We start from the raw sequence: 21,568 nt of genomic DNA, 5'->3' as shown, positions 1-21,568 counted from the left end.
CTGAAGCGCATTTGATTTGCAGTTTCAAGCGTTTCCTGCTTAAACAAACTGCCTAACTGTACGCAAGCACTCAGCGAACCTCAATCAGACAGAAAGGGCATTCCAACAGGTGGCAATTCAGGACAGCAGTTCTCATAACCAGTGGCAACCGGTGGCGTTCAGTGGCATTCAAAATCTCAAGGAGGTCTCATGTTCTGCAAGGTTCACAACGCAGCAAAATTGACAGGAGTTCACACTAGATCATTCAGCAAGGAACACTCTCAGACACGACACAATCGCTATCCACAGCTACCTATCATGTGCAAGCAGATATAAATTTCACGTTCCAACGTTTCATTGTGGTGAAACACATCATGCCTGACTCACGCACCAAAGCAGACCAGACCAGAGCAGGGGTGCTGGCACATCATTGGGTACTTGTGGTATGTCCGCGTTTCCTTCCTCCTCAAAAGGAGCACAGGTGGGATGAGCACAGACTCAGACTGCCGGGCCTCTCAGCAACATGGGTTGCCCAAAGCATGGTGAAGCATGCTTTGCTTTCAGGAGCCAGGCGATGCCAGCTGAGATCAAGGGCGGTGCGCCGCTCTGTCTGTCTGTCTGCAGGGCATGACCTCCTCAAGAGGAGCAAAGGTGGGACAAGCTACATTCCTCACACTGCCGGGCCTTTCAAGAGGGCTGCCAAACAATGGCAAAGTGTGCTTTGCTATGAGCTGGCATGACATGGCTGACAAAGAATGGCGAAGTCTGCTTTGTTATGAGCTGGCAATACATGGCGGAAAAACCTGGCGAAGCATGCTTTGCTGTGAGGTGCCAATTGCGATCAATAAGTGTGCAGCGCAGTGCTGCCCTTTGCAGCTGGCTCTTCGCCCAGGGCTGCAGCAATGTGTGGCATTAGTTTCGGCAGTTCTGGCAGCAGCATCAGTGGAACGCGCATGCCATCGCACGCGCATGCCACCATCTCGCTCAGCGGCCCCGTTGTGGGCAGCCCTACAGGCACCTGCGCACACCACGTGGACCACTTTTGTCACTGCTTGCACTGCTTAATCACCTCATTAATCACTAGGAGCTTTCCATGTTCCCTCACGCAGCGTTTGCAGGCATTGGGCAATGTTGGATATGCTTTGGGGCCAAGGGCACACAATTTTGGTGGCATGGTGTGTTCTTTTTTGTCTGCACGAAGCTGACACACTTGCTGCACTAGGATTCAGCATTTGTGGCCACTACAACAATGCCAAACGCCAGGAAGTCGTACATGCATATGCACAAAGATTTCGGCAAGTGCTGGCCGAGAAAATCATGATATGAGAGATATATTGGTGGGGGTGCATGCATGCCTTGGGGTAGCGGCTGCTGAAGTGGGTGAGGATGACTCGGTAGGCGCCCATTCGCGCAGCCACGCGCAGGGCCTCTTCCGTGGTGCTGTGCCTCTTCTGAGCCGCCTGAGAGTGCAGCGCTGGCTCAAACGTGGCCTCGTGGACCAGCAGCGTGCAGCCGCGGCCCGCGTCCTGCACGGTGCATGTCAATTGATGGCACCATATTTCGGGTTCTGGGTACCTTTGAAAGTAGGAAAGCCAGTTGAAGAGAGCCAGTTCACTTCTTTGTCTGTCACGCCGAGAGTGTTTGGCCGACACTGGCAAAGTCTGGGACTGAGCGACCGCATTCCTTGATGGTTCTCGGAACACTGATTCTAACGTTGAATCACACCTTAATCTTCAGATCCGCATAACACAGTACAAAATTCACTTGAATTTGAAGAGGCTGTTGGAAGCAGCTCTACCTGCAGGCGGCGGCAGGGGCGAGAGTCCCCGCTGTAGACCAGGCTCCAACCGCAGATGTGGCGCATGACTAACCCGTACGCGTCCGCGCAGTGCTCCACCGGGACTGACTGCCAGCTCACCATGCCTACGCCATGTTCTCGTGAGGCCCATAAGTCTGTATAGGTTCCTTCCCCACAGAATAAGCTATGGACAGACGCTGTGTTCACTGCGGAAAGTGCATATCTGGGCCATTCCTTGTAAAAACCATGCCGACTATGCTTGCGCGCTCCGCATCACCACGTCAGCAATCCTTTATTCTTCCATTACGCATGAACAGGATCAGAAAATTTCTCCACTGAGGATGAACTGGACACATTATACAAACGCTGTGGCATTGTGCATGCAATCAAGGAAGACACCCTGCCTGTCATGCTCATCAGCCAATGGCGAGTGGGACCGCCGTCCGCGTCGAAGTTCCTGCAGTGCACGAAGTGGTAGCGCAGCTGCAGCGCCTGAGCCGCCTCTGCCAGCCACCTCTGCGCAGCCGAGGGGCCAATCACCTGCACACGACCACAGACGCTTAATGCTCAAAGCCCCAGTGACAACCGGTGCATTGCCAGCAATGTCAGGGTGTATGTATGACAGGTGACGCTCAGTACACCCTAATCAGCAATGTCCAAGTAGTAGGGGCTCAACCTGGCAGTGAAGAAGGAGTCTGGTGATTTGTGCATAACAAATTTCACAGTATCAAATTCTGACACCCTGATCTCTCCTTGCACACATCACAAGGCTAGTGAGCTTCCCACGGATTGTGAAAGACTTAATCGCAGCATTACTCGCCAGAAGGGGTGGGCTGCTGGCAGAACGTGCGTGCAGGATCCCCGGCAGGCCCAGAATGTGGTCAGCATGCTTGTGGGAGAGCCAGACGGAGCACAAAGCATCCACCTGCACAGCCACACCATGCTCAGGGGAGCTCCAGGCGATTTTGGGTGATTTCGCAATCAAAGGAGCCATGCGACGACTGCAAATGTGGCCCTTCGGCACGCGGAGAGCGCTGCATGCCAAGCATGAAGGCGAACGCAATGGCTGCAGCAAGCGGCCTCTGTGGATCGCCGACCTGTTATCACTTCAGAATCCATATCCACTGGCAATGCAGGATATATTTTCCAGAGCTGGCACCCTATCAGCGCACCCATCACCAAAGGCACGACAACTGTCATCAGCCTGTGGTGCTCAGCACAAGGTCATCGTCTGGCGGGTCAGGTTCATACATCAAGCAATAAAGCCCTATTGCTTCTCACTGCTCATAACCTTATTTATCAATATTGATGACAGGAAAACCCGCGCCTGTTTTACCGCGCCGGCCGGCCCGAAGTGGCGCACGAGCTGGCCGAGCGCGCCTTCACCGGCATCCAGCAGCAGGCCCCGGCCGTCGCTCAGGCGCACGTGCACGGCCGCGCCGCCACGGTACTTGGACGGCTCCGCGCAGCCCGTGCCCAGGAACAGCACCTGCGCCGCATCGCCGCGCGCCGCCATTGCCTGCAGGGTAAAAGACACAAAATATTACTCATGCTGCCATCTGTCTTACTGCGCCTGCATGGTTTTCCCACAAAAGAAGCAAGGTTGCTGGGTGTAAGCTGGCCCAATGTGACGAGTGACGCATGGAAGATCCCAGAAGTGGTCGTGTAAAATCACTGGAATCAATCAACATGCTTCACCGGTTTCAAGACCATAGCTGACAATTTTGGAGTACTGTTTACAATTTGTGGAAGGAGCACTGTGGCTGCAACCAGACGCTTGCAGCTGTGGGAGGGCACACCTTCAGGCACTCAGGGGTGGCGGGGCTGCCGGCCGGGCAGGCAACAATCATTTTGGGGACATTCTTGGCAGCCGCCCTGGCAGCTTCCTGCGCCTGAACAGGCCCCGCTGCCTTGGCAACTGGCTTTGCCTGCTTCTGATCAGGCTGCTTCTTCTCTGCCTGCTTCTTCTCTGCCTCTGGCATCTGTGACTGGTGTCCAATGCTCTGAGCTGCTTCCTCCATGACCTCATCGAGCTCTGCTGCACTGCCCGATGGCCTGCCTTGCACCCTTTCTTGGCCCTTTGACACATCTCCATGCTCTGCCATAGCTTCTCCATTCTCAGCCACCCCTGTATCGCCTGGTTGCTGCATGTCTTTGGCCTCCTGGCTTTCAGCAGGCCCCAAATCCTCCACAAAAGCTGGCCTGTTCAGGCTGCCGCTCTTTGGCAGGCTCTCCTTGGGCGCCACCTCATGTTTATGTGACTGCTCCAGGACTGAGTCAGCCCCTCCATCAACTGCCAGGCTGATATCCATGATGTCCATCGCTTCCCTGACATGCAGCTCATCCTGGCGCTCTGGAGGGGAGCCACTGCCATGCACCTTCTGGCGCAGCGCTGCAGCGGCGCCCCTGTTGGAGGCATTGGCCTTTGCGTCCGCCATCTGCACATCCTGGGACGCTGCGCTCTGCTTGCCGGCCCTGTGCCGCTTAGCCGGCCAGCCGTCGCCGTCCCCGGCCGGGTGGGGGTGGGTCTTCGGCCCGCCCCCGTATGCGCAGAAGATGTCACCGATCCCACCACCGCCAGCAGGGGAAGCCCCAACAGGGCACAGCGGCTGCGCTGGTGGCTGCCACGGCCGCAGCTGTGGCCGGCGCGCGCCGCGCGCGAGCAATTGCGGCGGCCGATGCATCGCGGCCCCCCACATGCGGCCGATGCGGCCGGCGGGAATTGCCGGAGCCGACGGGGGGATGAAGATGATGGGGCCTGGGAGGACCTCCGGTGGCGGTGGTCGGGGGCGAAGGGGGATCAAGCGGTGGCGGTGCGGTGGTGGCTGGGGGGGCCTCCGGTGGACGGGGGGCACCGAGCGGTGGCCGAGGGGGATCGGGCGGTGGCTGGGCGGGGGGTGCGGGGGGATAAGTGGCAACCAGGAGCTGTTTGCGGCAGCAGCGGGCGCCGGCACAAAGATGGCGGCTTCTGGGCGGAAGATGGGAAGTGCAGCAGGTCCGAGGAAGGAGAGGTCAGAGGGCGGCTGTTGTGGGGCGGCGCTGGGCTGAGAGGGCAGGTGGGTGAATGGCTTGGAGAGGGGCGAGCCCTGCAGACGATCAAACAGCTGCTGCAGCGCTGGCCGGCTGGACAGCAGCTCCTTCTGCACCTCCCCTGCCAGTCACATGACACAGCTAAGTCAAGACGTGCAAATGATGCCATTTGATGTCAACATCAATAAGAAGAGCATGCAGAACGGCTGATCAATCGGCATGGAGGGACAGCGCCTTTGGCAACATCAAGGCAGATTGGCATTGGAAACAAGAAGACAAAGCAGGCTCTCCATGCATGCAACATGCTCCAGGTTGCCGACGGTACGAAAAAGAAGAAATGTAATGGGACCTGCCTGCATTGACTGTGCCCTGCACCCTAATCTGCACTAGGTGCTGGCTGCCTGAGCTTGGCACAGTCACATCCACCTCCTCCACTGCATCTTCAGCATTGGCAGCAGCATCCGGCTCCTCTGGCTCGTCAGGTATGAAGATGTCCTCGCCAGAGGGAGCTGTCATGGCGGCAGGGAGAGGGTACACCGCAGGACTGATTACGTTCAGCTTTGCCAGGTTCCTGGCAGATGCGATGTAGCCCAGCTCCGGGCCATCTCCAGATTTGGCGTCGCATGCAAAGATCTGCATGTTCCAGAGTCTGTCACACAAGGCCAAACATTGAAAGACAAACAAGCACCTCCTTGTCTGCTTGGACGATCATATCAGAGTTGTGGATGATCGTCCAATATGATTGTCCAAGCTGTTAAGGAGGTGCTGCAAGCTGCAAATGCAGCTCTTTTTTGTTAGGATTCAAGACACTGTTCAAAGTCGAGCTTGATTTGGCAGGTTACCACGAAGATTCTGCTATTGACCACACCAAGATCGTACATTGCATATACACCAGAAACAGTGAACACATTAATATGTCAGCCTGGCAATGTCAAATCTTGTAACACACACCTGTTGGCCCGGTAGGTGTTTTGCCCAGTCCCCATAAGCACTCGTCCTAACTGCAGCAGCTGTTGAGAGGTGCAGGGTGCTCACAAACCTGCGCATGCAGCCAATATATTTATGGATGTTACAGCACACATTGCCGGGTCTCTAAACCATGGAATTGTCAGTCAATAGAAATCAGAGCCATGGGCATGGGCATGCATGCAAGTTATTAGGCATTGAGGCAGACCTGGAAGCCGACTGCAGCTGCTTCATGGCAGGATGGCTGGAGAGCAGCCGCCGCTGCGCCGGGTCAGGGCAGTCCACTACCAGCAGCGCATGATTGGATGCCTTCAAGTGGCCCAGCAGTGCACAAGCACGCTGGGGCATGCCTGCAAGTGAAAAGACATAATTGACTTCAAGCAGACCTTTGATAAAGCGCAAATGGATGGACATGCTCACTTTGGAGGCGACATGGGGATTCAAACTTGACATTTCTGTAACAGGCAACTCTGAAGTAATCCTGGCTAGACTCCTTGCTAGCAGACCGAGCACACACAAAGGTCTTGCTGGACCACTCTTGGTCAGGCAGGTAAGGAAAATAATTTGCTGAGAGTGGCTTCAGCTGTTGCCTACCAGATGTCCGTTGCTTCCCCTGCTGCACATACACTGGGTTGCCACCCTGTTCCAGGGCACTGAAGGCCCCCTGGGTGCCTGCATCAGTCCCTTTTGTGGCCGGTGGGCGTGGCTGCCGGCTAGCTAGGACTTGTGCTGCCTGCTGCAGCGGCAAGGGGCCCTCAGGTTTACTCTTCTCCAGCTGCTCCAGTAGCTGCTCCTGCTGGCGTGAATTATTTTCCGCCGTCGATGTTGCAGCATTTGCCTGCTGCTGCTGCTTCAACACCTGCGGCATGCACATATTTTCAGGGGGCAACCTCGCAAGCATGCATGACATGACATGACATGACATGACATGACATGACATGACATGACATGACATGACATGACATGACATGACATGACATGACATGACATGACATGACATGACATGACATGACATGACATGACCTGGAGAGCAACACACTTGATGGCCCAAAACAGGAGTTCCAGTCAAGACTTGAATTCAGCAGTAAAGATGGCTGCACATAATATCGAACGAACCCTGTGGCAGGAGTTGTGGTGAAGGAATGCCTTGATGTATCAGTGTACCTGGAAAATGCTTTGCCTGGTAGAATGCAGCATCAGCAGCTGATCCAGCTGTTGGAATGCAGGGTTATCAGCCCCTGCTGCAGGCTGATCCATGGTGGCTGAAGAGGCCTCTGGCCCTCCATCTGCAGCTTCAAGCCTTTCTTGTGGGGCATCAACATCCTCTGAGGATGAGTCACTCGCTGCAGAGCTGCTGTCAGCGCTCACCAGATCCTCATCACTGCTGCTGCTGCACATGCTGCCACTGGGGTCTGCGCTGGTGTGGCATGCATCCTCATTGGATGCAGCCAGAGTCTTCGGTGCATCAAAAGACTTGCTGCCCAGCTGTGTGAGCCACTCTGGAGTCACCCAACCAGTGTGGGATGCATGCAGAGCAATGACTGCAATATGGGCATCCTGCACAAGGATGGTGTTTTCTTGGCAGGTGCTGCATAAAGCTTTTGCACATGTACCTGACTTTCTTGTGGCACTATGCTTGTCCTTGACACACAGGACGCAGAACAACAATACTGGATGTTTGAGGCTTGCCTCATAGATGGGGCTTGGCGCGGAGTGTGCTATCTCTGTGATGAAAAGGCTCGGATGCTTCCACCTCATGAAGTGCCGCAATGCATGCACCTGAGTGACCGTGCCTGCATCATGAAAACATCATTGTCAATCTGCCCTGGCTTGCACGCCATGCCATCAGCATGCAAAGGGCATGTGATGCATCTCTGATGCCGGTGGCCATCTTTGAGATCTTACAGGGCAAGTCAAGAGACCCACCTTGAGGACCGACAACATGCAAGTCTTCGTGGCCATCCCCTCTGAGGCGCATCACCAAAGCAGCCAATCCACCCTGCAGTCAATTGAAAGGGTCAGCGGCCTTACAGCCACACAGGCTAGCACTATCACTTAGGCTCAGCCTTGTCCTGCGAGGAAGCCTTCTTACCAGTGCTTGGGGTTGCACAACGAAGAGCGCCCGTAGCTTTGCAGACGGCCTCGTCTTGTGCTCCAGAACCAGCCTAGCGTAGCCCTCCGGCGCATTGAACAAGTACTGCATGGTGGAGGACGAGAACGTCAGCAGATGGCCCAAAGGCCGTGCAACAGAACTGCTTAATTGCGCGCGTAATAGGCAATCAAAAGCTGGCAAACTTCATTCAAGAGTTTCCGAGGCCTTTGCAGCACCTGTCGACCGTTCTCGCCCAGTGTCAAGAGAGCGGCAGGTTCAATGCCATCGCCTACCGCTGAGCAGAGGTGAAGGGTGCAAAGTGGCGTATTGCTCATGAATGGCGCCTACAGTATTTGATAATCAATCATGAAGGCATTTTGCCTGAATATTCGAAGATGGGCTTCTTGAAAATACTAAGCCATGGTGTTACAAGACTAGTAAAAGCACAACTAGCCAGCTATGGGACAGCTATAGGGCATTGGATCGACCATGACAACCAAATTTGTGTTGAACGCCGAGAAATCTTATGCAATGGAAGTACCAGGCGGTGCTAAAGACGCCTTCATTCCTCTTGCAGGTTCCTCGCATGTGGAAGCCAAAGGGAGCACCGTCGGACAGAGCCATTGGTTTTGAAAGGAAGGAGAGAAGAGACTCTCCATTTTTCCTTCCCTGTCCAAGGACATCTTTGTGATCCGGTGGGGCCTGGGTCCTTCGGGATCCGGCTCCTCGACAATCATGGCAACATATATAATGGCTGGGCAAGGTGCTTCGATAGAGGCGGCCCGTTACAGTTAACGGCATCACCATAAACCACTGATCAACTGGGTCGGGCTTCAGCAGCCAGGCAACATCACAGGTTTCAATGAAAAGGATGTAATTTAACGACATAATCGCCGGGCACAAAGCGACGCTTCAACAGAGGCGGCCCTGACAGCAACAATGTGGGTATACAAAAGTGGAGCAGACAGAGGCCAGGCGATAGCGGCTGGAAAGCATAACAATAAATTGATCTTAATGACGCAGTAGTAAAAATATCTAGGACGGCCAAGCTTTGGTTGGGGCGGAAGAGGCAACAGCCGCCAGCCGCCATTACCAGTAAAAGAAGGATGCGACGGCTATTTGCATCATTGTCTGACGCGAAGAATCGACCGCAATAATAGAAATGGCCATGAGACCTTTTACAGAACAAGCAGATTTTGCAGTGTTGCGTTCTTGTGTGTGCCCTGCCAAACCCAGGCAGGATGTTCTGGGTCCTGGTCCAAACCTAGGACAAAGCGCGTACAAGCTGTATTGGGGCTTTTGAGGAGATCTCAGTCTAACCTCCTGCAGTTTTCACCTGATTGCAGCTCCTTGAACACCTGCCAGTCCAGGTGTGCCTTTGCAAACCACTCAGCTGTGCTCCTTGTGGGGGTACTTGATCCACAGTGCAAGTGCAGGTCTTAGGATCTGTTTGGTGACGTTGCATTGCTGGTTCGGTACGGGTCTACATGCTGCTGTGTAGTAGCTTAGCAATACAGGTGGCGGCAAGCATTGTGGGGCATTGGGTACCCCCCTTGCTTGTTTCACCGAGAAGCGCTGTTATTGCAAGGATCTGGGCAGTCTTTACAATGACAGCAAATGGCTGGACCCACCCGCAGCACGCACAATCTGTTTGGCCTGTGATTTGCGTCCATGTCCTGCCCTTGACTTGTCGCTGATTTGGACCGACATACATCCACAAGCAGCCTTGCAGTCCTTTTTGGCAGTTGATACTTGTCTGCGTGCTGGGATGCATATTTTCGAGTATTCATGACGTGTGTGCTACTGATGGTTTGAGATATGTGGGACGCTTAATCAGCCCTGTGTGGCTGGAAAAAGTGTAATCTCTCTCTCTCTCTCTCTCTCTCCATCCTGAAGATAACTGCTCGCGCCAAACTTTGCTGTCGCTCCTTTAAGATGCAAATCAGATCATATAAGCTGGAATTAGGGCAGTCTAAACACATTCTTGAACAGCATGAATTCTTCGAAGTGGTCCTTCAGCTTCACAACCTTGGTACAGGAGGTACACATCCTTCAAACTTTCACAGTCTGCCAAGCATGGCCGCAAACTTTGCCATGTAATGACTTGTCAGCTGCACATAAGCATGCAGCTGCACCTCCATCTTTCATGAGCAAGAATCCTACAAAGTTCAACTCCCACATCGTGTTTGCGCGGCAGTGCTTTCTGACTACACACTCCCCACCCAAACAGGCCCTGTGCTTGTGCTACGCACTCCCTATCTGACAGGAGTCCACGCTCCATCTCTGAGAGGAGTGCATGGCACGAGACTGCCTACTCCCCAGTCCAGCGGTCATCAGCATCCACCGGGCCAGCCTCCGCCACTCCGCCGTCCCACCTCTCATGCTCACTCGCGGAGCTCTCTTCTTTGTGCACCGCATCCCTGATCTTTGCAGACCCCTTTGCTTCCCTCTCCACCGCCCGGTACTTCCTGCCGCCGCCGTTCTCCGTCCCTGTCTCCTCGCGTTCCCTCTTTCTGGGCTCCTTCCTGCCCCTGGCATCCCTCTCCTCACCCCTGAGTCTGTCCTCACGCTCTCTGTCACCCCTGGCAGCCCTCTCACTGCCGCTCTTCTCCCGCCTGTCTCCCCTGGGCTCCTCGCGCGCTTTGTCCTTCGCTGTAGAGCTCTTGGCGGCGACTGCAGCCGACTTCTTCTTGGCGGGCGGCGGGGCCTCGTCCTCAGAATCAGAGCTGCTGTCGTCCGATGAGTCATCCGAGCTGCTGCTGCTGCTGGAGGCTGAGTCGCTGCTGGCATCGCTGTCAGAGGATGAGTCATCGCTGGAGGACGAGTCATCGCTGTCCGAGTCGCTAGATGAGTCGCTGTCCGAGTCGCTGGATGACGATGAGTCGTCGCCCGAGCCACCCTCTGCACGCAACATAGGCACACAAAGCAACTCAGACTGCCGCAAACTGAAAGCCCCCAGAACCGCCACTGCAGAGGTGGAATGCCATGAAAAAGCACATGCCGCAGGGGAACACCTACCACCGCATGGGACAGTACATAATGAGCCTCCAACCAGAGCCGATTTGTGAGCAGTGCCCCATCTGCCTGGCCTCCTATGCACCTCATGCACAGGTTGCACCAGCGCCCATTACTGAGGCTCTAAACGCCCCAAATGGCACAAAGAACACCTACCCTGAACCTCGTACGCAGCAAACGAAAGGATAAAAGGAAGGATCGCGCGCGCACCGGCGGCGGCTCCAGCGGAGGCGGCCTCGCGCTGGGCGGCGAGAATCTTGGGCAGCTCTGCCAGGTGGCGGCGGAGGCCGTCGGTGAGGCCGCCCAGTCCGATGGAGGTGAAGAAGTTGATGGAGAAGCGCATGTTGCGGGGGGAGTCGCGCGGGAACAGGTTGCCAAACCACTCCGCCAGGCTGGGGTCCTGCAGCCGCTCGTTGAGGCTGCGCAGGCCCATGTTCTCCGACAGGTCCTGCGCAGAGGGGGCAACGAACCCGTCATCTTCTGCTTGCGGAGGACAATTGTTGTATTTGTGACAGGGTGAACACCAAGTGTATCTGGGAGCAATGTGTTGGTGTGACTATTTGGTGCACTGGTAAACATTTGCTGATGGCGATAAGCTTATCACAAATGGTCAACAACGACAAGCAGAGGCTTCTGGTGCTGCCAGATACTCTCAGCAGCATCACAGTTGCACAGCCCTTGTCATCGCACAGACCGTGCATGATGAGCACAATCTTCTGTAGAAGACTGCCTGGGATATGCAGGCTCTGACAATGGGTGTTGCGACAACCTTCCACCAAGGTTTCCACATATCTTCCAAGGACAAGCAGCATACAAACAGCGTTGTGGGCAACCCAAAACATGCCGCTAATGACAAGCAGCATGCCAGTGATAATCTGAGTTTGGCGGTCTTATTAACGCAGCCAAACCGCACCTGGAAGAGGACTTTGATGAAGATACGGGAGGAGGAGGTGGTGTCGTCCTCGGTGAGGCGCACAGAGTCGATGACCTCCCAGGAGATGGCGTCGGTGGCCAGCAGGTGGCCGAAGAAGCGCGCCACGTTGCGCAGCTTGTTGGTTTCCAGCCGGTGGATCAGGGCGTACTGGCGCCGGAAGCAGTCCTCGAAGCAGGCCTGGTACTCGCGCTTCAGCAGGCAGAATCGCTGCGCCAGCAGACCGTAGTACCTGCGGATCAGATTCAAACTTGAAATAAAGAACACCCATAAAGAACACCCATCAAAACTTGGCACTGCTGAAACTCGCATGCGCTGCTGTCGAGACCACAGGAAGCTGCAGGATGAATGCTCCTGTAAGCATTGCAGAGTGGCTCTGCAATCAGTATTGTGCAGCAATGCTGCTGTAACGACACTGACGGCCTGCTGAATATTTCTGTCGTGAACAGCAGCAACGCATGCATAGTTTGATAATTTACACGCAATGACACCTGGAGTCAATCCATGCATGAGAAACTTTAGGGCGTAAAGGGCCATGCAAAGGAGAGGAGGGCATGCGAACGCACTTGGAGTAGCTCTTCTCCTGGCTGCAGCACTCAATGACCATCGTGGCGATCTCCACCTCCTGCCCCGGGCCCAGCTGAATCTTCATCAGCTTGTGGCCTGCCTCCTCAAAGTCCAGCGCGCTCATGATGGTCAGGTAGATCGTTCGCCGCAGGTTAATCAGGTTCGTCTCGGTGTTGTCCTGGATCTTCTGCGTGCCGCCACTGGGGGCGGCCGCGCCGCCGGCGCCCTCCTCGTCGGATGACTCATCCTCTGAGTCGCCGTCTGAGTCACCCTCTGACTCATCCTCCTCGTCCTCCCCCAGGATCTCCTTCTTGATGGCCTGCAGCGTTCAAAAGCCTGTAAGAAGTTTTGAAGACAAAAAAACAGTAGGGGAAGTATTTATAACAAGAGGTGTTTTCTTTGCAAAACGCCTTTTACTTAACGGCCACTTCTTGTTGTTGTGACAAAAAATTGAACATCGAAAACATCTTCAAGTGCAGTCAAAAATGCAGCGAAATTGCCACGACATGCAAGGTAATTTGAAAGGACCCCTGCCAAAGAGTTACATAGCCTCTCATGCGGATCAGTGCCTCACGACCTCTACAGCTCACATGCACTGGAAGGAGATTCATGGAAGCTACCGTTGCCAAGGCATGTGAGCAATGGCGTGTGATGAGGCAACTGACACAAATCAGCATGTTTCGAGCACACATGCACTTGGCAGGGGCCACTCACCTCGTATCTCTTCTCGTTCTCCTGGTACTCAGGGTCGACCTTGAAGATGTCCAGCGAGATCTGGGCATTGTAGCCATCGCTCTCCTCCAGCGACACCTGGCACATAGAAACCATGTCTTTTACACATGCATCAACAGATCCCTGCTAATCCACAAAAGATATGCCAACTGGGTGACAGACAAGGGGGAGGAACCCCTGCAGCAGCACACTGGAAGCTCGTTGTTGCTAGCTTCTAGCCTGTGCAATCAGATGGAGGAAACTGCACATGGGGAACAGGGGATAGTTGTAGCAACGTCCTCCAATGCATTTTAAGGAGGGTGTGGGAGCGGGCACCTGGTGAGTAATCTGGTCCTCAGGCTCCACCAGGTCCAGCTCCTTGGGTACCGACTCGAAGCCCAGCTCGTTCAGCTGCGCGTTCTTCAGCTTGCCACCCCTTGCGATCTGTGTGCAAATCAGTCATAGTCTCAGGCATGCGCAGGATGAGTAGATACTGGCATAGCAACTGGCTGGAAAGCTCCTCAGGGGCGCTGAAGCGCCCAATGATCGAGGCGTGGGTTCATCGCTGGGCACTAGCAGTGCAGTCTTGAGCAGGAGATAGCATCCAGCTATAATGAGCTCCGGTAGGAGAAACTTCAGAGTGCCGCAGCTTGGACAACATGGGACAAAAGGGCCATGAAATGAATGTTAATAAATAAATTTGTGAGGGCAGGCAGGGCAGTGTCTCACCACTTCCAGGAAGTTCTGGATGAGAAGGCAGGTGCGCTTCTCGGCCTGGCCCTCTGCCAGAATCAGATTCAGGCGGCCCCGGATGCTGCAGAACAGCACACAGGACTCTCAGAAAACACCTCATCCTTCTGCAAAACCCTCCGTTTTCTTGCCAAATTTACATGCCAAACAGGCATTAGTTGACAGGCTGGCCTCAAGTCTGTTGCAAAAGGACACATCTTCAAGCGCAGGGCCTCAAGAACAGAATGCTGGCGGCGGCTTTCTCGTTCAATGACTGCACAGTCAGCCAGTAGGGCCATGGGGCGCACATCTCAAAGCCCGGCTTGTTGACATCCTGCAGGTAGGCGCCCACCACCTTGAAGAACTCCAGCGCAATCTCCACACTGTCCTCTGCAGGACAGGCACACAGGCAGCCCATCAGCCACCCTTGCCATCAAGTGTGAGAGCAGTGGCAAATACATGTGCCTTCATCAGTCACTGCAAGTAACACAGGTGGGCAAGTCCCAAGGGCATACAAGCAGTGCGTTTGCAGGCATCTCCGCAGGGCATATCAGAATTGCTGCAATTCTGCTTGAAGGAGCAGGAGCAGGGTGAAAAGCAGCTTGGTGACATCTTGCTTCAGGCTCAAAAGTCAGGTGAAACTTCTTCACTACAACCATCTTTGCAGGACTCACCTGAGGGGTTCTCCAGGAGCAGGATGGCGATCTCAAAGGCGATCATGTCATCAGCGACCTGCTGATTGACCAGGTGGCCGATGAACTTGGACACGGCCAGGCAGATGGGCTTGTCATTGCGCTTGAACGCCCTCTTGAACTGCGCGCAACAACCAAAACCCACTCAGACTTCATATTTCAGGGCACTGCTGTCACAACATGAAGACTCTGTTGAATGGCGCAAACTGCCTCCCAGGAATCCTTCAAGCAGTCATCCCATTAAGGGTATACATGACAACAAAATACCAGCTGAAGCCTTGTATCAGACAATATCATCAGACAAACGCTCACTCAAGAAATCAGCTTAAGGGTGCTCCTCACCTGGAGGATGAGGCGGTGCAGCAGGAGCTGGCCGACCTCAGGGAACTTGGTGTTGATGACGGCGACAAGGGCTGCAAAGACGGGCGTGAAGGTGGGCGAAGCCATCTGCGACTTCATGATGCTGCGGCAGAACAGGCCTTTGCCACGATCCAAATTCTGTGCGCACAGGACACCACACACTCAGCAAATCCGCATGCAGTTCCGTCAGACTTCTGCTGTTGGACAACAAGTAGCATGCCCTCAGCACTCAGCCCTTCAAGCACTTGTGCAGTTTAAATCATGCCTAATAACCAGCTATAATAACCAGCTTTTAAGGCTATCATTTGCACTAGCACAAACTCAAATCTTACAATGCCAGCCGACAGGTCTACCAGCGTCAACTTAACAACAATCTTGAATTTTACTCCACTTAGATTGACATAACTCAACTTAGGCAGGTCCACCCCACATGCTGGCAAGGATGGGAAGCGCCAGAGCAGCTCACCTCGCCGAAGATCTCTGGCAGGACCTCCTTGAGATTGGTGATGTTGACCTTGTTGATGAGCCCGTTAATGGACTTGCGCAGCGCGTCCCAGCGCAGCCGCTGGTACTGCGCGCTCGTCTCGTCCTTGGCCTCACGCAGCATCTGCGCCAGCTTGAAGGGCGGGATGTACACGCCCCCAGCCTTGCCCGCCGGCTTCTCCACGCGCTCCCTCGGCGCCTCCACAGCCGCCTGACACAAGCAACAGCCTTTTGATTCCGGGCTTCGTGATGATTCAAGCTTTGCTCAACATCTGAAGCCTACAAATTGAGGTGAAACCAAAAGCAGAGCACCATAGTCGCCAGCATCTCGTCGCAGTGAAGAACCGCCCACCAGCACACTTGTTAGCGCATATTTCACATCGCAGTTACTGGTGTCTTGAGTCCAAGACGAGGTGGGAATAAAATTAAGTTGCTCTCATGCAGGGACTGCGTGGGCTGACAGCTGCACGCCGCACTAGGGCAAAAATCTGGCGAGCAGAGCCAAGCCGCATGCAGCAGGAGTGGTTTGTATGGATGACGCACCGGGGCTGGTGGCTCTGCAGGCTCATCCGCCGCAGGTCGCTCAGCGCGGCTGTCGCGGTCATCTCTACGGCGGTCGCCGCGGTCGGACTCTCTGCGCGAGTCATCTCCCCGGCCGCCTCGGTTTGGGCCCCTGCGCTCGTCCTCCCTGCCCCGGTCGTCCCGGCGGTCTCGTCCCCTGTGGTCATCCCTGTCACGTCCTCCGTAGCGTTCCCTGTCCCCGCCCCTGTCGCTGCGCATCCTGCAGAAGCACAGTGCACAGTTGTGCGACTGTCAGGCTCAGGAACCTTTTCAGTTGTCTTCACACAAATGAAGGTCGCCATGAAAGCGAAATCTGAGGAAAGGAATGCGCGAGGAGACACAACCTGTGAGCTAGCACGTGAAGTCATGCCCGCCATATTCCCGCGCACCCATAGAGGTCATTAGATAAGGGAAGTTTGAGGGATGCAGAGCATGAGGAGATGCAATCTGTGTGCTAGCAGGTGGAGCCTTGCCTGCCATATTCGCGTTCTCGTCCACTCTCCCTTCTGGAGTCTCTGTCCCTTCCTCTGTCATCTCGCGTATCCCTGTCCCTGCGGCTGTCATCTCGGTCATCCCTGGCCCTCCGAGAGTCTCTATCAGCATCTCTGTCCCCGCGCAGGCTCATGTCCTCCCCTCTGTCACTCCCTCTTCTTTCGTCCCTGGTCTCCTCCTTTCCCTCAAACTTTATTCGTTCCCCGCCCCTGCGCTTGTGGGGCTCCTCAGAACCGCCATTCTGCACAGGGCTATCCCTGCAGCAGAAGCACAATACCTCGAGATCAATATAAATTTACAAGGACAAGACCTCTTCTCTCCGCAGCAAACGTCTGAAGAAAATACCATCAAATCACTTTAATTACGATGAGAAGCAAAGATCCACAAATAGGGACGCGCAAGAGAAGAACCGGAGTAGATTTGTCAGAGCAGGAACAGAAGCTTGTCCACCCAAAGAAATGGTTGGTCCCACAAAAAGCTCAAAATAGACATTCCCATACGTGTTGGAAACGACTTCTACTCATCGAGGCCATAATTTTGCAGGAGAGCATCAAACCTGGTAGCTGCCACTGGAGCCTCCTGCACTTCCTCGTCATCGCTGTCTGTTGGTGTATCGCCACGCGGCGCCATACTTCCGTTCCTACTTCCACACAAAGGTCGAGCACAATTGCAAGGAATGCTCGAGGCGTAGAGGAGAAGAATGCAAGCTGCTGGTTATAGATGACGAGGCGGAGAGGAGCCCGTGGACACGCATCTGAGGGCATGGGAATAAAGCAGCACCTCCAGCAATAGCAGTCGAGCAAAGTTTGCCATGAACCTCTAAAATGGGGGCTTGGGTATTGTTCTAAGCATATGCCCATGCTTATGGGCATGTAATAAAAAGTGAAGCAGCACTTGAGCCAGGTCCAGAAGCAGATTGCCAGGCCTGGAACTCGAGAGGAGCTTCCTTAGTATGATGGATGCATGCATGGGTGCATGGGTGTTGGTCTCACTTCATCTTCAAATTATGTTTCCACTTTACACTTTTAGGTTTAGGATGCAAGCCCTAGCTTCCGTCAAATGTTTAGTTAAACCTTGAGGGATAGACTCTGGAGTCCAGTTTGAGATGTCAGTTGCATTAGAACAACAGGTCTTGCATGCCTCAAACTCAACGTGGTCAGACATTTCCTTTAAAGTCTTGAGCGTCACTGCAACTCCCAAAGGAATCTTGATCAGGGTTGCCAACCAGGTTGCTGTTTCACACATCACAGCGCCTCGACTTAGAAACGTCGGCAGGAAGCAGGGGCACAATCTAGTACTCCTCGCCCTCCTCCTCGCCATCGCCCTCAGCAGACTCAGCGCCGACCTCCTCGTAGTCCTTCTCCAGGGCAGCCAGGTCCTCACGGGCCTCGGAGAACTCACCCTCCTCCATGCCCTCACCCACGTACCAGTGCACAAACGCGCGCTTGGCGTACATCAGGTCAAACTTGTGGTCCAGGCGGGAGAACACCTGCCATGCAGAGCAGCACTCGCTTGTCAGCACTCTGAAGCACACACCCAAGCACAGGGAAAATTCCCAGTGGCGTGGGCTGAAGAGACTGCGCAGCTGATGCTATGGCCAGCCTCAAACTTCCCATCAGTGCCTCACGCAAGATGATCAGCAGAGCATGTGAGGCTCAGAATACGCTCCACACCTCATCACTCAAAGCTGCACTGCAGTCCTCTTAGGATTCACTCGAGAGGAAAGTGTGCAAGCAACAGCGGGGACGGCAGCGCACCTCAGCGATGGCGGTGGAGTTGGAGATCATGCAGACGGCGCGCTGGACCTTAGCGAGGTCGCCGCCGGGCACGACGGTGGGCGGCTGGTAGTTGATGCCGCACTTGAAGCCGGTGGGGCACCAGTCCACAAACTGGATCGTGCGCTTGGTCTTGATGGTGGCCACAGCTGCGTTCACGTCCTTGGGCACCACGTCTCCACGGTACATCAGGCAGCACGCCATGTACTGCGTACCAGACACAGTTGGGATAAGCGCAGATCATTTGCCGAGGCCTTACCATTGTTGTCAGGCAATGTGCAATAACTGCAGCACAGGTTCTCTGTGCCAGAATAGTCCTGTACAGGCAGTGGCACTGAGCTGTAGCTTGCATGCATGACTATCTTCATTGCACAGCACTTCATAGATTTTTGCAAGGCGGGCACTCATTGCAGCGAAGGTCATGCATGCCTGAGCAAAGTTGTCAGATTGCACAAAGAAGCAGAGGAACATCAACGAGGAGAAGGGGCTCACCTTGCCGTGGCGGGGGTCGCACTTGGCCATCATGGAGGCGGGCTCGAAGGCAGAGTTGGTGATTTCGGCCACGGAAAGCTGCTCGTGGTAGGCCTTCTCCGCGGAGATGACCGGGGAGTAGGAGGAGAGCATGAAGTGGATGCGCGGGTAGGGCACCAGGTTGGTCTGGAATTCGGTGACGTCCACGTTAAGGGCACCGTCGAAGCGCAGGGAGGCCGTCAGCGAGGAGATGACCTGGGCGATCAGCCTGGCCATGCATGCATCCCCCCCTGAGCACCTTATTGCAGAGAGCTTAAGGCATGCATTCTGTCACAAATGTCAGCTGCTGTTCCTTCATGCAGTATCAAACAATGCTGAGAATGCAGATATCAATGGAAGTACAGACTGATTTTGGAGGGGAAATGAACAGGGACAGGGCAGCCCTGCATCAACAGGTGGATAATTGCTACAGAATGTCTTCCCATGCGGCTGTAAAAGTAACCAAGGGGGTGGTATGACTGTTTGTGTGGTTTCCAGCACTCATCAAAGCAGCTGGCGTATGGATAGAAGGTTGCTGGGTTGCATGAGGCCGAAGCGCACCTGTTGAGGTTGGTGTAGGTGGGGCGCTCAATGTCTAGGGAGCGGCGGCAGATGTCATAAACGGCCTCATTGTCCAGCATAACGGCGACGTCAGTGTGCTCCAGCAGGGAGTGTGTGGACAGCACAGAGTTATACGGCTCGACGACGGCCGTGGACACCTGAACAGTGCATGCCAGGAAGATGTCAGCAAGACAGGTGGCGCATCATTGTCTTCGCAGCATGGCAACCTGGCAGCGACAGCCCCCAGCATGTATGCAGACCAACGCAATCGGACTTGGCATGATGAGGACAAGTGCAAGATGTCTTACGTGTGAGGCAGAAAGGCAGGCAGACTTTGGTGTCAAAGGGTGAGTTTAAGATGCAAAGCAGCTGCTGGCAGTCAGCACTGTGCAGAGGGTTGACTGACAGACCTGGGGGGAGGGGTACACAGTGAAGCCCAGCTTGGACTTCTTGCCGTAGTCGACGGAGAGGCGCTCCAGCAGCAGGGAGCCCAGGCCAGAACCAGTGCCGCCACCCACAGCGTTGAACACCAGGAAGCCCTGCAGGCCTGCATGCACACATTTGCTGCCATCAGTCGCCCTTGTGCACGCCAGCCGTAGTCAAGGTGCTCTGTGTAATGCTGTGCCGTCCCTCATGGTGCGAGGTCAAAGCATGGCTTAGCATGCATTTCCCCTGTCTCCTTCACCAAGCCCCAGGCTTCATCAGGATGTCTATACTCATTTTGCAGTGATGGGGTACTTGACATGGCAGGAGGTGTCTGCTAGTGCATGCGCAAGCATGACATGGCAGGCAGGCTTAGCGCACCGGTGCAGTTGTCTGCCAGCTTGCGGATGCGGTCCAGGCAGAGGTCAACGATCTCCTTGCCGATGGTGTAGTGGCCACGGGCAAAATTGTTGGCGGCATCCTCCTTGCCGCTGATGAGCTGCTCCGGGTGGAACAGCTGGCGGTAGGTGCCGGTGCGGACCTCGTCGATCACAGTGGGCTGCAGGCAGCAGTCAAACTTGTAAGGATCACGCGGGACAAGATGAACTATGCCATGCTGTGACGTCCTGCTGTAGGTATACAGTGACTGGTACAACGCTAAACTAAAATGACATGTTGCCTGGGCAGACAAAGTAAAGTACAGCTACAGAGTGACATTGTTGCTGATCAGCGCTGCTGTTAGGCTGAACCAAGATCCACACTCACAAGATCTGGCCTGGTTTGTGAGCGGAGTCTCTTTTGAAGATCGATTGGGTACCCACATACAGCAAAAGGAGAGACGCCTCTGCCCCAGTCAAAGCTCATGCGGGAAGGCACAATTCCAGCACGGCCTCACCTCGAGGTCGAGGAACACGCAGCGAGGGACGTGCTTGCCGGCACCAGTCTCCGAGAAGAAGGTGTTGAAGGCGTCATCGCCTCCGCCAATGGTCTTGTCGCTGGGCATCTGGCCATCAGGCTGGATGCCTGAAATAGGCACATCCAAAAGAAGGTCAACGTCCCTTTCGTTGCAGGTCAGGAAGTGCCAGTATCATGAAAAGGTTTCCGTTGAACTCAGAAGCATACAACAAGTGCACTCCTCTCAAAGAGAACCTTCCTTTTTGTTTCATCTTGAAAAGTAGAATATGGGGAAGAGGAACAGCCACCAGCCTCACAAGCTCAGAATTCCAGAGGAACAGCAAAAATCAATATGGGTAAATAGGCTTCACAAGCACTCACCGTGCTCCAGGCAGTACAGCTCCCAGCAGGCGTTTCCCACCTGGATACAGAAATGGTGTTGTTAGCCGAGACCTCAGAAAAGCCGCTGGTTTCTACATTCTTGGCGCTGAGCTGCTGCACAACCTCCAACTTAAGATACTATCTGCAGCATGGGGTGCAAAGCAAAGCCAGGACACCATTGACTGAGCTTGTGCGGCCCCTTCCCGCGCTCCGCACCTGGATTCCGGCCTGGCCGATGTGGATGGAGATGACTTCACGCATGGTTGCAGATCAGGCAACTACTGCTGACGGAAGCTGAGTGGCGGGGAAGGTCGGGGGGAAGGGAGGCAGACAGCGAATTAGGACGCGTCTCCAACCGTTATAGAATTTCTGGGGCAGGCCGGCTTGAAATGGCTTCGGCGAAGGGAACGCCAGTGAACGGTCGCGTGATTATTTCAGCAGGCACCCAATTTGAAGTGTTGGCAGGGTGAAAGAGAGGAGATAAGGATCGTGTGCATGTAGCAAGAGTGCATCAAAACATACACGAGTGGCTCAGTGTCCGGTTGGGTGTGAATCGGGGAGGACAAGGTTCGCTGTAGAAGGAGAAGCATCTCTAGCACCGGGGAGAGTCAGCCTTGA

General features: G+C 54.7%; 5 protein-coding genes across 5 annotated transcripts; all 5 read right to left on the bottom strand.

Annotated features, from left to right (window-relative positions):
* Positions 1–820: 820 nt before the first annotated feature.
* COCSUDRAFT_59422 (hypothetical protein) lies at positions 821–7,976 on the bottom strand (the record flags this gene model as incomplete). The annotated part of the gene is made up of 13 exons (XM_005651407.1): positions 821–997; positions 1,371–1,505; positions 1,778–1,902; positions 2,215–2,317; positions 2,544–2,702; positions 3,114–3,296; positions 3,577–4,917; positions 5,222–5,440; positions 5,759–5,846; positions 5,982–6,123; positions 6,368–6,632; positions 6,938–7,330; positions 7,866–7,976. 13 exons carry the CDS (start codon positions 7,974–7,976, stop codon positions 821–823), a joined length of 3,441 nt encoding a protein of 1,146 aa, XP_005651464.1.
* A 552-nt stretch (positions 7,977–8,528) lies between these two features.
* On the bottom strand, positions 8,529–9,747 carry COCSUDRAFT_52496 (hypothetical protein). The gene is made up of 2 exons (XM_005651406.1): positions 9,497–9,747; positions 8,529–9,241 (listed from the first exon to the last, which is right to left on the bottom strand). Exon 2 carries the CDS (start codon positions 8,953–8,955, stop codon positions 8,725–8,727), a length of 231 nt encoding a protein of 76 aa, XP_005651463.1. The 5' UTR covers positions 8,956–9,241; positions 9,497–9,747; the 3' UTR covers positions 8,529–8,724.
* Positions 9,748–9,851: 104 nt separating this feature from the next.
* On the bottom strand, positions 9,852–15,519 carry COCSUDRAFT_27314 (MIF4G-domain-containing protein). The gene is made up of 11 exons (XM_005651405.1): positions 15,337–15,519; positions 14,853–15,008; positions 14,493–14,631; positions 14,127–14,208; positions 13,819–13,903; positions 13,426–13,533; positions 13,093–13,188; positions 12,378–12,697; positions 11,794–12,043; positions 11,091–11,328; positions 9,852–10,766 (listed from the first exon to the last, which is right to left on the bottom strand). The coding sequence occupies exons 1-11, from the start codon at positions 15,475–15,477 to the stop codon at positions 10,177–10,179; spliced, it is 2,205 nt and encodes a 734-aa protein (XP_005651462.1). The 5' UTR covers positions 15,478–15,519; the 3' UTR covers positions 9,852–10,176.
* Positions 15,520–15,550: 31 nt separating this feature from the next.
* Positions 15,551–17,074, bottom strand: COCSUDRAFT_64719 (hypothetical protein; the record flags this gene model as incomplete). Its single annotated transcript, XM_005651404.1, has 4 exons — positions 16,963–17,074; positions 16,388–16,663; positions 15,897–16,134; positions 15,551–15,564 (listed from the first exon to the last, which is right to left on the bottom strand). Coding segments are annotated over exons 1-4 (600 nt in total), but the record flags the coding sequence as incomplete, so codon positions are not given.
* Positions 17,075–17,697: 623 nt separating this feature from the next.
* COCSUDRAFT_39871 (tubulin alpha chain) lies at positions 17,698–21,211 on the bottom strand (the record flags this gene model as incomplete). Its single annotated transcript, XM_005651403.1, has 9 exons — positions 17,698–17,895; positions 18,164–18,388; positions 18,674–18,920; positions 19,253–19,410; positions 19,663–19,799; positions 20,057–20,234; positions 20,571–20,698; positions 20,951–20,990; positions 21,167–21,211. 9 exons carry the CDS (start codon positions 21,209–21,211, stop codon positions 17,698–17,700), a joined length of 1,356 nt encoding a protein of 451 aa, XP_005651460.1.
* Positions 21,212–21,568: the final 357 nt, after the last annotated feature.

This window comes from Coccomyxa subellipsoidea, assembly GCF_000258705.1.
Source record: "Coccomyxa subellipsoidea C-169, whole genome shotgun sequence".
In the NCBI taxonomy this organism is placed as follows: domain Eukaryota; kingdom Viridiplantae; phylum Chlorophyta; class Trebouxiophyceae; family Coccomyxaceae; genus Coccomyxa; species Coccomyxa subellipsoidea.
The sequence above is the reverse complement of the archived record's forward strand: the minus strand, read 5'-3'. Positions and strand labels throughout refer to the sequence as shown.